General features: G+C 36.4%; 1 protein-coding gene and 1 long non-coding RNA gene across 10 annotated transcripts in view; one reads left to right on the top strand and one right to left on the bottom strand.

Annotated features, from left to right (window-relative positions):
- The window catches only part of PDE5A (phosphodiesterase 5A), a 70,882-nt gene that overhangs the window by 44,000 nt on the left and 13,403 nt on the right, over nucleotides 1–13,479 (top strand). For 8 of the 9 annotated variants that reach the window (XM_072861558.1, XM_072861556.1, XM_072861557.1 and 5 more), the window contains exons 12-14: nucleotides 6,349–6,495; nucleotides 8,854–8,979; nucleotides 11,092–11,186. In XM_072861558.1, the coding sequence (XP_072717659.1) occupies nucleotides 6,349–6,495; nucleotides 8,854–8,979; nucleotides 11,092–11,186 (368 nt within the window). The remainder of the gene's footprint in view (nucleotides 1–6,348; nucleotides 6,496–8,853; nucleotides 8,980–11,091; nucleotides 11,187–13,479) is intronic. The other variant, XM_072861564.1, reaches the window with a different exon arrangement.
- Nucleotides 1–13,479, bottom strand: part of LOC140651738 (uncharacterized) — an 84,398-nt gene that overhangs the window by 42,956 nt on the left and 27,963 nt on the right. The gene's annotated exons all lie outside the window — the stretch shown is intronic.

Genomic DNA, 13,479 nt, shown 5'->3' on the forward strand with positions numbered 1-13,479 from the left:
TGCAAAGCAAACCATGGACGAAGTGCTATGTAGTATGGACAAATCAGTTTGTGGCATTTCGCCTCACTGCTAGAGAACGATCCCTGTCCTGTTATATAAATAGCAGTATAGATCTAACCACCTCATTGATAATTTGGTTTCTTCTTTGTGCTTTTGTGTACAAAATACCTAATTCAGTGACCATTCCTAAAATTGCTCCTTTAGGCATTATTCTTTTCTGTAGAAAGCTTGATTTCTTTCTTTGGTGCCACATTCCACCACTTTCATTACTCAAAACTTCCCTTATGGCATATAGACTTTCTAATTGCGTTGCCTTTTATGAAAGTAGTTCTCTTCTGCTTTTTTCCAGTTTGTTTTTCTTTGTAAATTGCAAAGATTTAATTTCTTCATAGTTGTCACTCCTCAAGAGAGCAGCTTAGATTTCAACGTGAAGTTTGTGGTGTGTGTCGCACAAAAGAAAACATTGATCCTTGATTTTTTTTCTCAATTACTGACTGTGAAGTAATTTGAGATCTTCACATGCCAAGCATTATGGAAGTGCTATTACTATTACAGTAAGAGTTGCTCAAAATAATTCTTGCTTTGTGGAGTCTCTTCGTGTTAAAAGATTTTACTGCCTGCTACCACGTATGTGGTCTCCAGTCTGCTATTCACTTGATTTAGTATATGACCTATATTTTTGCGTCTGGTTCTGCAAGTGCCTTAGTTATGTCTTGGACTACCACTCAATCCCTGACTTCCAAATAACCCATGCTTCTGTATGTCTTTACTTCATTGCTAGCTCACCTCATGGATGTCCATGATAGCCAGATGGTCAAAGCTGAGTCAAAACATTACAAATCTAAAGGAAAATTTATTAAATTGAGAAATTACTTGTTTTATAATGTGTTTAAGAATAAAACCACAGCCAATATTTGGTCTTAAGTCTTGCACACAGTTCTTACTGACTTCAGGAGAGGCTTGTCCTGTACATAGGTTGAGCCTGGCATTCAGTCACATGCATGTGCTCATACAGAATGTAAAATAGTAACACACAAGCTGACGTATTCTTTGCCATGGAAAAAATATGTTCTGTAACCTTTCTCAATTTGAGTAACAATCAAGAGAAACACTTCTAAAAATTGCCTTCAACATTTTAAAGACTGTCTACTTTCTTTAATGATTGTTGGGATTCTTCCTGCTTAGCAACGAAGTCAAGAAACCCTCTTCTCATTATAGTTCTAGATAGGATAAGCTCTCCTGAGCATACTAGTGCATGATGGTATGTATACATCTTTGCAGAAGATCAAAGTGATTCAAATAAAAATTAATCTTGAAATCTTCCCAAGTCCACAAATGAGGAGTATCAGTGACAGACCCCATTCCATTCACCTTCTCTTCTCAGGAAGCAGCAAGAGGGATAGGATTGGCCAGTTTGTGCTATCTGAACAAGAATAGGAATTTAGTCTAGAGTACAAGCACCCTGATAGAAAAGACCTTGCAAAAAGCTACCTATTTTCCAAACCAAGGTATGGAGTACAGGATGTTAATTTTGAATTTGTTCAGCAGTTGACTGGAAGAATGGTAGCCTCATACGGGAAGGTGATTTTAGGTCCCTCTATAAGTTGATCTCAAACAGCTTTGTGCTTGAAAAATAAAAATTAATTTAAAAAGAAGAAACCATTAAAATACTTTTTTCTCCAAAATTTAGGAGTATATCAAAATTCAAAACATACTGACTGTGTTTATAGTAAGTTGAAAAATAGGAGTATAAAAAATGTTTTATTTTTTCCCAGTTAATTGCAAATTGCAAATCTCTGAGGCCAAAATTGAACGCTTAAATTTCAGCCAGAGTCCAGTAGCCAGCTTGATGAATGATGGCCACAAAACATACATCTTCCCTAACTGAGAGACAGAACCTGTGTTAATGGCAGTTCCCATTCATTTTAGGAGCAATGAAGACCATAAATTCACAAAGGAATGAGGCAAAAGTTATCCTCAAGTATTTCAGTGGGCATTGCAGAACTCAATTTAGTTTTGGAAGCTCTTCTTGACCCTTGAGGATAGAGCACTCCTTAGCCCTTAAAAGTTTACATTCTTCTTCTCTAAAAATTTTAAGAAACTCTTGTCTTTTCAGATGTACAGCTTTGTAGTACAAAAAAAATGTAGTTCTTTCTGTTATTTTGTAACTAAACACAATGTCAAATTTAGTATAAGAGCTTTCCCCTAGCTAGGACACATGCTGTCACAAAGTTACTCAGCTGAATCAATGGTATATCAAAATAGATACAGGACTTGAGCTTTATAGCATAATACTGGAATTGATACTTGTACTTACTATCTTTGAATCATTACAGTTAATACATACTTTATTAGTGAGACATGGCATTGGCAACGGAAATTACTACAGTGTGTTGCAAGTGAAATTTGTGACAACAGAATTATCAGCAAGTGGTTTCTCTAATTTAAAACTGTAGCTTTCAAATACATTTAATTTGTGGACTCCTGAAAGGTTTAGATTGGAGGAGCAAAACCTTATGGACAGAATTTCAAGCTACTGACAATAGCCTTGGTTTTCTTCTTAATTACCCTATTTAAGGGTAAGACGTGATTGCAGACCCTTACCCTAAAAATCCACATGGTACAGTCACATGGTTAATACTCCTGCACTGCAGTCTTTTAGTTGAGTCAATTAAAACCTTATTTGTAAAACAAGGAAAAGAGACAAATCTTGCTCTTCAAATATCTGTTGTTAGCATGTACCCTTTGAAATACAGGATCTTTGCTGCCTTTATTACTTTGTCTCTGTACTCACGAAGTAGAATAGAATTAAATGTTGCAACTATCACCCTCTGTCATTTTTTTTTCTGAAACTATTTGCTGTTTCTGTGCATTGATAAAGGTAGCAGTACTTGAAAAGAGATAGGGCCAAGTTTCAAGATCAAGTCATTCATGTTAAAGACATCAGTACTCCTGTTCCTAGTCTTAACCTAAGTCCTGGATAAGTAGTGACAAAGGGAGTAGCTGCTACCCAAGCTGAGAAAGCTAACTTACTTCCTTAGCTTCTCCTCTTACTCATGGGAGAGAGACAGGTGATTCCAGAAAGCAGTTCAGAGCAAGTGGTTATTTTAAGTTCTGATTCAGGACAATATGTAAGCATGGCAGTTCCTTTCTTATGCAAATGATTCGTTCCTTGCAGTCTAACTTAAACTGTCAGCAAGGTGTAGAGAACTTTTTTTTTCTTTTCTGGTGTGCTGACAAAGACTTTCCAAAAAGTTCTGTGAAGTACTTGTGCTAGTATTTTCCCGTAATTAAGAATAACCTCTTCCGCATTACTGGGATACCTTTGTGTTGACTATCTTCCCATTAACACATCACAGAAAGACTTCAGTTTTGAAGTCAGCATGTGGAGCAGCTAACTAATATAACCACCTTGCCTGAAGTGATAGATGGATGTTACTCATAGTTTATTCCAGGCTTCAGATTGTACAACTTCGATGTAATGTGTGGAGATGCGATCCAGGTGCCTAAATTACAGGGATGTAGTAAGTCACTGTCTATAAACTGGACCCTGCCTGGTAGCTAAAGCTAACACATTGTGTATTACAATTTTGTTCCACTGCTGAGGGTCAGACGATGAATGGCGACTTACTTGGCTTCAGAATTTTATTAATTTTTATTTTGCACTCATATCATTGTATTAAGCCAGCCAAAATAAATTAAAATGATGTTTCTGGATATGCCTTTTTGCTATTTGCTTTGTTTTGCTTCTAAATAATCTGATAGCACAGAAAATACATGCTTCATCAGGCAGTTGGACTAGATGATCGTTGTAGGTCCCTTCCAACTGGAACTATTCTATTGTATTTTATTCTATTTATTATCTGCCTTGTGTAATAGGCTGCAGTCAGATTTTTCACTTTCATCATCATTTCCCCATAGTACAGAACTTCATATTGCATCAGTCACCTCCTTTGAGCCTGGATACTGTCTGCAACCTGTGTTTTATCATACAAAGCAAATGAAACAAAGCAAACGTGTTTATAGCTGCCACTCAGTTACCACAGTGGTCCCACATTTTCCTTAGCCTTCCTTTTGCTGCCAATGTATTTACAGAAATCATTTTTGTTGCCCTTCCCATCCCTCACTAGTTCCAACTCAAGCTGAGCATTGGTTTTCCCATCTTCATCCCTGCACACTTTGGTAATGTCTCTGTATTCTTCCCAGGTAGCCCATCCCCACTTGCTCCTTCTATGTACTTAATTTTTTCATTTGAGCTCACTCAGGAATTCCCTGTTCGTCCATGCTGGCCTTTTATCATGCTCGCTTGACTGACTTCATGTCAGAATGGACTATTCTTGTGCTTGAAGCTTTCTTTGGAGGTAACACCTTGGTGTATGAAAGGAAGTTATAAGCTTTATCTGTAGGTTTTTCAGTCACAATAGAAGACAGGTTTTTAAAATTATTTTCTATACTTAACCAGGTAATGAAATTGAGTCACTAATTATTCACTACTAATTACTATTAATACAATGCCTATAGTAAGCAATAGTAATTTAAAAGTCACAGTTATGCAAAGAGGGGAATTAATTGGCACATTTTATTTTCTTGACTATTTCATGCTCTTTATAATATTCCTGAGGTGGAGAAATTGAGCAAGAGGTTGTAGTTTGGTCAGTGCTTACAGAAGCTGACCATAGCTCAATAACTTGAAATTAAAATAGCTGATGAACTTTCGTGCTATAAAATGGGGGGCAGATAGCTCTACTGGTTTCAGTAAGTGAAAGAGGAAATATCTAATCCAGTTAAATAACACTTAAATAGCTATAGAGTGCAGTTTTTAATGTCTCAGCTGAAATGAAACTTACTGTTGTGGCTGTCAAGGGCAGGAGATCAAGGAAGGGAAAGATAAATTATGAATGAAGTCAGAACACAGGCAAGGGGTGTTCTATTGAGCTCCTACTGTGTCCTTCCAGCCCCTCTCCTCATGAAATACCAGGCTGCAGTTGCAGTTTTTCAAAATTGTCATTAGAGTTCCTGAGTGATTGCATTATTTTCCACTGAACATACAGGCCTGGTGGTTCTTTCACATGCTCATAGGTGAAATACCACATGAATCCAAACTGAGGGACACAAAATCACTGGTACAAGAAATGTGTAAGGATGTTGGAATTTTTTTCCTGTGTAAATACTATTTTTCATAACCTTTCATGACTTTCTGATTCTGACACACAGGAAAGCTAACAGCAAACTTATAGGAAAGAGAGATTGGTAGTCGTAGTTATGGGGAGAGCTGATTTGCACGCTACATGTGATAATACTGTAGATTATGATATATGCTTCCTTTTCTGTGTCTCAGCCTTCTAGAACACAGTTCCCCATGCTGGAGAAATGTTTTCCCTTAGAATTACAAAGAGGAAGATAAACACATAGGTTTATTTCTTTCACCATTTAAGTTTTACCTGATTTTCTTTTCAACCGCACTCATATTGAGGCGAAATAACTGTAAAGAAGTAGCACTGAGAACTCTACCTTTTATTTTAGTGAAAAAACTGATACCAATTTTTGTTCTATAGTGTAACACTTACCATTTATTTTGTTAGCAACCTTAACATCTGTATTTTGAAGGGCAACCAATACCTATACTCTGAATTTTATAACTAGAAAAAGTAGAGTTGTAATATGTAGAGTTGTAATACATGGAGATATTACTGATAAAAGTTACAGATTTTAAAAAGTATAGAGTTGAGGTTTTTTGTCTACTTTATAATTTCAAATTTCACATTGAAGGTTTAGGATTGGACTCAAATTACATAAAAAACATTGTCCAAAGGCTTTAAAGATTATTGATCACAGGTGAACCCTAATTTTTCAGGTTTCTAGCCCTGAGAAAGCTCTGCCTGTGGACATGTTCTGACTACCATAGCACTGAATGTGGATTCTGTTAGGAATTCTGTTCTACTGACATCTCTTTCCTTACCATTTTTAGAAAAATGTCAAAAGTTACAGATTTTGATGTCTGCATGTCCATAAAAACAAACATATAACTCCCCTGCCTTATTTTCTCAATGTCCCAATTTCATACATAGTCTTAGTTACAATCTGCCTTAGGTGATTTAGATAACAGACTGACCATGTAATCCTTTCCTTATTCTCTTGATCTATGGAAAAGTGTGTGTTAAATCTAAGCAAATAAGGTAATGTTAAACAAGAAAGGCTAAGGAAAGATAAATGAGAAGTAATCATCAGGTTTCAGTATAATGTGAAGGTAAAATTTAGTATCTCACTACTTCTCTGTTGAAAAAGCAGATATTTATGTTATGCTTTCTCTTTCCTACTGCTAAGTTGTGTTCTCTTATTCTTCTCTAGGCTGCTGTAGTACCATCCGCACAATCTCTCAACCTAACTGACTTCAACTTCAGTGATTTTGAGCTATCAGATTTTGAAACAACACTGTGTACAATTAGAATGTTCACAGACCTCAACCTGGTGCAAAATTTCCAAATGAAGCATGAGGTATGAATGCTGTCAAATGCTGCTTCACATAAAGAGACAACTTAATTATTAGAAAATCAGGAGAATAGTGAAAGGATCCTACAGTAAATATAATTGGATATCTGTATTAAAGAGTAGTTAGCAAACTAGGAAGGTATATAAAGTGGGCAGTACTGGGGTTTGTCCTCAGTTTGGTTCTACTGAATGATTAATAATTTGCTTAATGGGCTGTTAAATGCTTTTAGAAAACTTGGGGAGTGGAGGTAGAGGACTTGGTTAAAATTCAAAGGAGTTTGAAAATGTATAGCAATATTTCAAAACCAGCAAGATTAAATATATAAAGACTGTCGAAGACAGTCAAAAGCATAAATTAAAAATGGTAAACAAAAGAATAGCTAGTGGTAACAGAGAAAAACATTTCACAGCTACTAGTATCAGAAACCGTGTAAAAGTCAATAATGTGCCATAGCAGCAAAAAGGGGCAAATTTCATCCTTTACTGACAGAGTGCTATTTAAGGCCTGTGGAGTAATTATATTGTAGCTTATATTTGAAGAGACACACAGAGATACAAATTAATTTTAAAAAATAACAATTTAGGAGATTGAGCAAAGTTTGAATGAATTAAGCTGGTTTTCTCCAGAAAACAGAATATTGAGGAGGAAGATGATAGCAACTTTTCAGTAAGTGAAAGACTGTTATAAAGAGGGCAGTAATATTGTTCTCTACGTCCATATAAGGTAGTAAAAGTAATTATCTTAGTCCCTCCCCCACAAAAGATTAGATCAGAGATTAGGGGGAACTTTACAGTTACGGAGATAGTAAAGACTGAAACAGATCACTTACGTGGGCTGTGGAAATTTCCCTGAAGGTTTTTACCAATAGATCTAGTTGTAGATATGCATCTGTCAGAATTGATCTAGACAGGTATTCTTATTTTGCTCCTGGCCCTGGAGGTAGACTAGATAATCTCTTAGGCCTCTCTTCCAGTCAATACACACAATTTCTATTTGTAAAAACCTTCATTTTTAAATTCTTTATTTTTATATGCTTTATATACTTTTCAACAAAACTTCCAAAGTTCAGTATCAAAATGAAAGATTAATTTGGAGGACTTCATAGGCAAACAAATTAGTAAAAGAAAACAGGTATTTATTTTCTAGATCACCAGTTTATAGACCAATTTACATTAGTAGTGTTTAAGGGCCAAAAGGAGTACTGTATCTCCTAGTCTGATCTCTGGAATATCCCAGTACTTAGTTTCACCTTTGTAGTAAGGCCAAGAACTTGTACTTCCTTAAGGGTAAGCCCCAACAGAAGAGAGGGAGTCAGGTAGCCCAGTAATGGCTGGGCTTCTAGTTCCTAGTGGAGCAATTGTAATGGATTTGCAAAACCAAATAACACCATGACAATGGACGCATAATTCACATCTCAATAGAAGCAAGAGAACACTGACAGCTTTGAAGCTACAATTTCAACTTTCCATACTAGAGCTAAAGGAAACTGGCAGTAGCCTAGCACTCATTTTTTTTTAACAGTGGAAAGGCAGAGAATACTGCTGCTTTTGTCTGTGTGGAATCTTTTATATGGGTGAATGAATACTGGATTTTAATTTCTGTCAGTACAACATCTTTCACTAGGAACACTAAAAATTTTCTTGAACAAACCAAGGCCTAGATTCTCAGCCAGCATTTAACATAGAGCAGTATGCTGTATCCATTTAAACCAAGGGACCTGTTCTAGAACACATCAAATTACTATCTGACCTTCATATCTTTCACTTCCTTAGAAGTAAAGTATAACCCACAACTTGTAATACTGCTGTGTAAAACATCCAGGACATACTTTCTTCCTGCATAAAAAAATACTGCCCAGCAATATAGTAATCACTGTCTTTCTATCATACTTATTTGCTTTCCAAAGTCCAGTTCTGCTTGTCTTTTGACAAGCTGATAGGAGGGAAAAGCCTCATGTTCATTATCAAAACAGCTCTTATGAGAACTCTGTAATTAAAAAAATAAATTTTCTCTATCAAATATGTCATTACAAACAAGGATTTTTTTTCTCCCAGTTAGCTCAACATAACTCAGTTTCTGAATTAACAGCAGTGCATCTGACACTAACATTTAGCCATTAGTAATAAAACCACAAACCCCCAAGTATTACATACTCAATGAGAGGCTGAACTAGTGGCTGTAAGCATATTCTTATCTGTGTTTACAGTTACAAGTGTGTTATATTTGAATTTAATTGAGTTAAAAGAAATTTTTTTTCTGTAAGAGAGACAGTTTTCAAGCGGGATTAGAGAAAGATTTGTTTTCATAGAAAGAATAGATTTCTAATACATTTACAGTTAACTATGTGATGCTGTTTCTTAAAGGTTCTCTGCAGATGGATTTTAAGTGTAAAGAAAAATTATCGGAAAAATGTTGCTTATCACAATTGGAGACATGCCTTTAATACAGCGCAGTGCATGTTTGCTGCTTTAAAATCTGGTAAAATTCAGGTACATTTTGCTGTTTCTACATTAAGAATCTTCTGGCTAAACAAATTCTGTAATGATGCATAGTTCTGATTGTCATGTCAGTAAGATGTTCATCATTCCATGGTATTGCTAGTGAAATCAAAATATTTCTGCTGAAGACTTCTGGCTTCAAGGGCTTGGCTTGTGAAATTGTTGTCATGCTGTTATGTACCCAGTTTCATTTAAATCCTCCGGAAATGATCAGGTGGATGTTCCCAATGGGAATACCTCAAATAAGGCACGTACATGATTATATCCTTTTTAAAAGTTAATGCTTATGCTACAAGCAAGTCAAAAAGGTGGAGAAGAAAAGGACTGACCCTATTTCAGGATATTTCCTTATAATATTCAACAGGAAATTTTTAAAGTTCAAACACAGAGCTGAGTACAGCTTTAGACAAACAATAGAACATTTTTTGAAAATAAAGATTTGAATGCTCATTTCAATGCTTTTGAACAATGTTTCAACCTTCCACTTAAAAGACACTTAATAATTTGAAAACCAACCTAATCATTCTTTATTACAAATACTGAAGGGCTAGATGATCCCCAAGATATTGATTCAAGATTTTTCCAAAATACATTTTTAGGTTTTGGGTTTATATTCTTGAAGAAAACAAAATGTTTCTGTTCTTTCTGAATTCACGTGTTTCTTCAGTTTGATTACAGACAAACTGTAATTACAGTTTGTAATTACAGTAATTTGTCTGTAATCAGTTTGATTTCAGAAAAACTGTAGTTGGTTTATACTAATTTACAGTAAGCACTTCTGAGAGAATAAATAAATCCAATACCAATAATGAAGAGGCATTCCCTTCCTCTACAAACTTTGTCTCACTAAAAAAAAAGACAAAAGGTGCTGGAAGAGACAAAGGCAAGGGCTTTCATACTCCTTCTGTACCAAAATGGACATGGTAGTTTCGCTTTGTGTGTGGTCTAGCAATCTCTGATGATCCTAATAGCTGGCTTGCTATTTTTGGAATCCTGTCAGTCTCCACTGCAATTTCCATAAATTGTTTCATTCCTAATTACATTGGATTCACTCCACACTGATGTTCACGTCCTAGATTCTAGAGTCAGAACAGCACTGAACATAAGTCTCTCCGTTTTCTCTAGTTTGAGGGGAAAAGCAAGCATTGGGGGGACACATCTTCCTAGGAGAAACATAAAATAAGTCATTTCCAAACTGATTTGTCTTTTGACTAGACTAAGGACAGGTTTCATCATCTAGAAAGCAGATGCAAATCTACAGAAGTTGTAACTGCTTAAAGAAAATTTGGATTTGACTGTACAGAGGGTACAGCCCCCCAGTGGCAGTGCTGTCACTAGCTGTTCAAATTCCTGTCCTGACTGTTGTGCCTGCTATTCTTGTCCCGTTACGAAATGCTGCATGAATACTGTAGCTTTGTCCAGCCTCTGTTTCTCACTGGACAGATTTAAATAAATTTTCTATCCAATTCTATTGAACAATATTAAAGATACAAAATAGTCACAAAAGAGAAACTGTAAGCTCTCCACTAATCTTTGTTGGAGCTCCAGAATCAAGTCTTTAATAATCAGTCAGATACTGGTTAATTTTGTTTTCCATGGGTTTTAAACTTCTGTTAATTTAGTTGCCCAGTGATCAATGAAAAGCATGACATTCTTCCCTTCTGATTATTCCAAGGACATTTGTATAATGAATTTTTATACCTACCTAGGGAATGTAGCCTAACTCCCTTGAGGTAATAGAGGAGCTGAGCTAAAAGTCATGGGGCCAGAATTTTAAAAAATTCCTTATGCTCTCTTCGCTGCCAGGTGACATTATGCAAATCACTGCCTCTTCTGTATCAGTTTTCTCATCAGTATATATAGGGCTAGATGATGTTCCCTCTGAAAACTGCATTGAGGCCTATGGAAAATGATAATTACTGTGCACCACAACTTCAGAGATAACCCTTATTCTCAGCATACCATTTGATGTCCTTGTCCTTCTTGGGCCAGAACTGTATCTGCTATGTGGGTAAAGACAAGACAGCAGATATAAAATACATTGTGCAAAGTAAATCCCTGTCACAAAGCTAACTCACTTCTTGTATTACTCTTTACATATAGAGCAAACTGACTGACTTAGAAACGCTGGCTTTGCTGATAGCAACTCTAAGCCATGATTTGGATCATAGGGGAGTGAACAACTCTTACATACAAAGGTAAGTCTGAGAGAAGTTAAATAAAAACAAATGAATACCAAAATCACAGAGCTAAATTAAGTAGAACCTAATTGATTTGATGATGTGAGGCTGTGCAAAGGAGCAGGTTTTACAAAGGAGTAAGTGCAAGAACAGCCAGAAACATTCAAGAGTCCAAAGCAAAGATGCACAACCTCAGCCGTTGACTAACTACGATGGCAGATGAGGTGAACTCTTTGCAGGCTGTGCAGGGGCAGTGTCTTCCTGCTCCTGTTCCAGATGTCCCATCCCCCATTTCCCATACCGTGACAGCAAAAGGTCCCAGCTTCTAAGGAACAGTGGGTAGGAAACATGCAGCTGTTCACATTGCTGCCTGCCCAACCAGCTGTTCCCTGCCTAGTCTGGGCCTGCACAGAGCCGAGATTGCAGCCAGCTGATACAAAGGTGTTTCCCTACCATTTTGAACTCTGATTGTTTTACTCATGATTTAGCCATGTTCTTCCAGAATTCTAGGTTGATTTGGATAAGATATATATTTAAAATCACATTAAAAATGTATTTGCATTGATTTGCGGTTATCTGTACTCTTTAACTTCGATCAATTCTGGAATTACAGAAAAACCTTCACAATGCAAAAAGTCAAAATATGTTTTAAAACCTTGAAACAAAATATTTTAACTCAACAAAATATTTTGCTTTGACGTTATCAAAATGAAGCATCTGAACTCTTCTAAAATTTTCTCCATATTTTCATTTTTAACTAAAAATACTTGCTTTTTAGAATTTTATTAATAGTTTCAGATCTGCCCAAAATGTGTTGTTCAGTGAATTTAGTATTCACTTCAAATAACAGTGTATGATTCTTCGATTAAATAAATAGCTTGACTTAAAACATGGTATAATGTGATTACTGTGATATGGCAATGTGTCCTGATCTGACCAGAGATGGGGAAAAGATACCCAGAAACGTATACTTGTATCTTTTTCTGGCAGAGTTGGAGAGTGGTTTTGAAGCTACCTTTGGAAGAAGTGGTCTGCTGTTCTCACTGTGTGTAAAGTAAGATACTAGGGGAGGAAAAGTTTGTCTGAGGCAGAGAATACTGAAAGGCAGAAAATCAGTAAGCTGAAGCAGAATTTCTGCCTTTCAGATATATGTTCAGAATAACACTAAGACTGATGTGTAAAGCAAAAAAAACCCAAAAACCAACCCCAAAACCCCACAAAATTGAGTAGCCTTCTTCTAGTTCCCTAATAGGGGATTCCAGCAGTAACTGTAGCCTTGCAGTGATTGGAACCAGTTAGCTATTTTTTGCTTTATTTATTTAAAAATAAATTTCCTGGAAGACATCTGGAGATGCGTCATCTCCTCTCATAAATGTCCTGGGAAAGTCTCATAGACAGCAAAACCTAACATTCGCACATGCTGTAAAGTGGAGATGATTACAGCTTAATAATGTTTTTTCAATAGAAAGTTCCATGAATTTTATTTTAAAAACCCTAATTTAAATCTAAATGAAAAGTTATTTTTTCCAGGAACGGATCCCTTTTGTTTCTTCCTTGGAAGTAGGGAGAGTGGATACTTAGCATATGATTATTTTCTTAAGCAACAGGGTTTCAAAAATTAAAATGGTCCTGGTAGTAGAAATTACAGGAAATTAACTGCTTAAAGGTCTTTTGGTAGATATGCAGGGGTTTTATTTTCTCTTTCTTCTAAACCCACATGTAAAGTAAGCAAGCACAGAGTATGAAGACTGCATAACCAAACCACTGTGTTCAGAAAGCAATGGTGTCCTTTGGCCTGGCGTGGTGGTTTAACAGAAATGCTATGTACTACAGAAGTAGGACCTGAGTTTATTTTCCAGCACTTGTGTCTTCCCAGACAGCCAGGGTCTGTAAGTACTGAGCAAGCTCTAGTTTGGTGCAGTACTTGGGAAGATAACCTAAGATATTTCTCACATATTTCTCTCTTCAGTCAGGATGAACTTTAGGGGACGCAGTATGCATCCCACTTAACTCAATGGGAATTTCACCCAGCATGCATTGGCACCATCCTACAATTTGTTTCCTTACAGAAACACACAAGCATATTTGCTCTATACTCTTTTTGCAGTGGTCTCTGAGGAGGTGCTGGGCAGCCAGCCCATAATCCTCAGGGGCTTGCATCCTTTAATCTCCCTTTCCATGTTTTTGTTTGTCTTTCCATCTTTCTCTCCACATTTTTGTGCTTCTTAAATCCCCGGAGTCTCCTCTTGTGACTTTTATTTGAGTCTCTGTGTGCACTCACTTACATAGGGACCCAATCCTGCAACCACTA

The sequence above is a fragment of the Ciconia boyciana genome, chromosome 5 (assembly GCF_034638445.1).
Source record: "Ciconia boyciana chromosome 5, ASM3463844v1, whole genome shotgun sequence".
NCBI lineage: Eukaryota > Metazoa > Chordata > Aves > Ciconiiformes > Ciconiidae > Ciconia > Ciconia boyciana.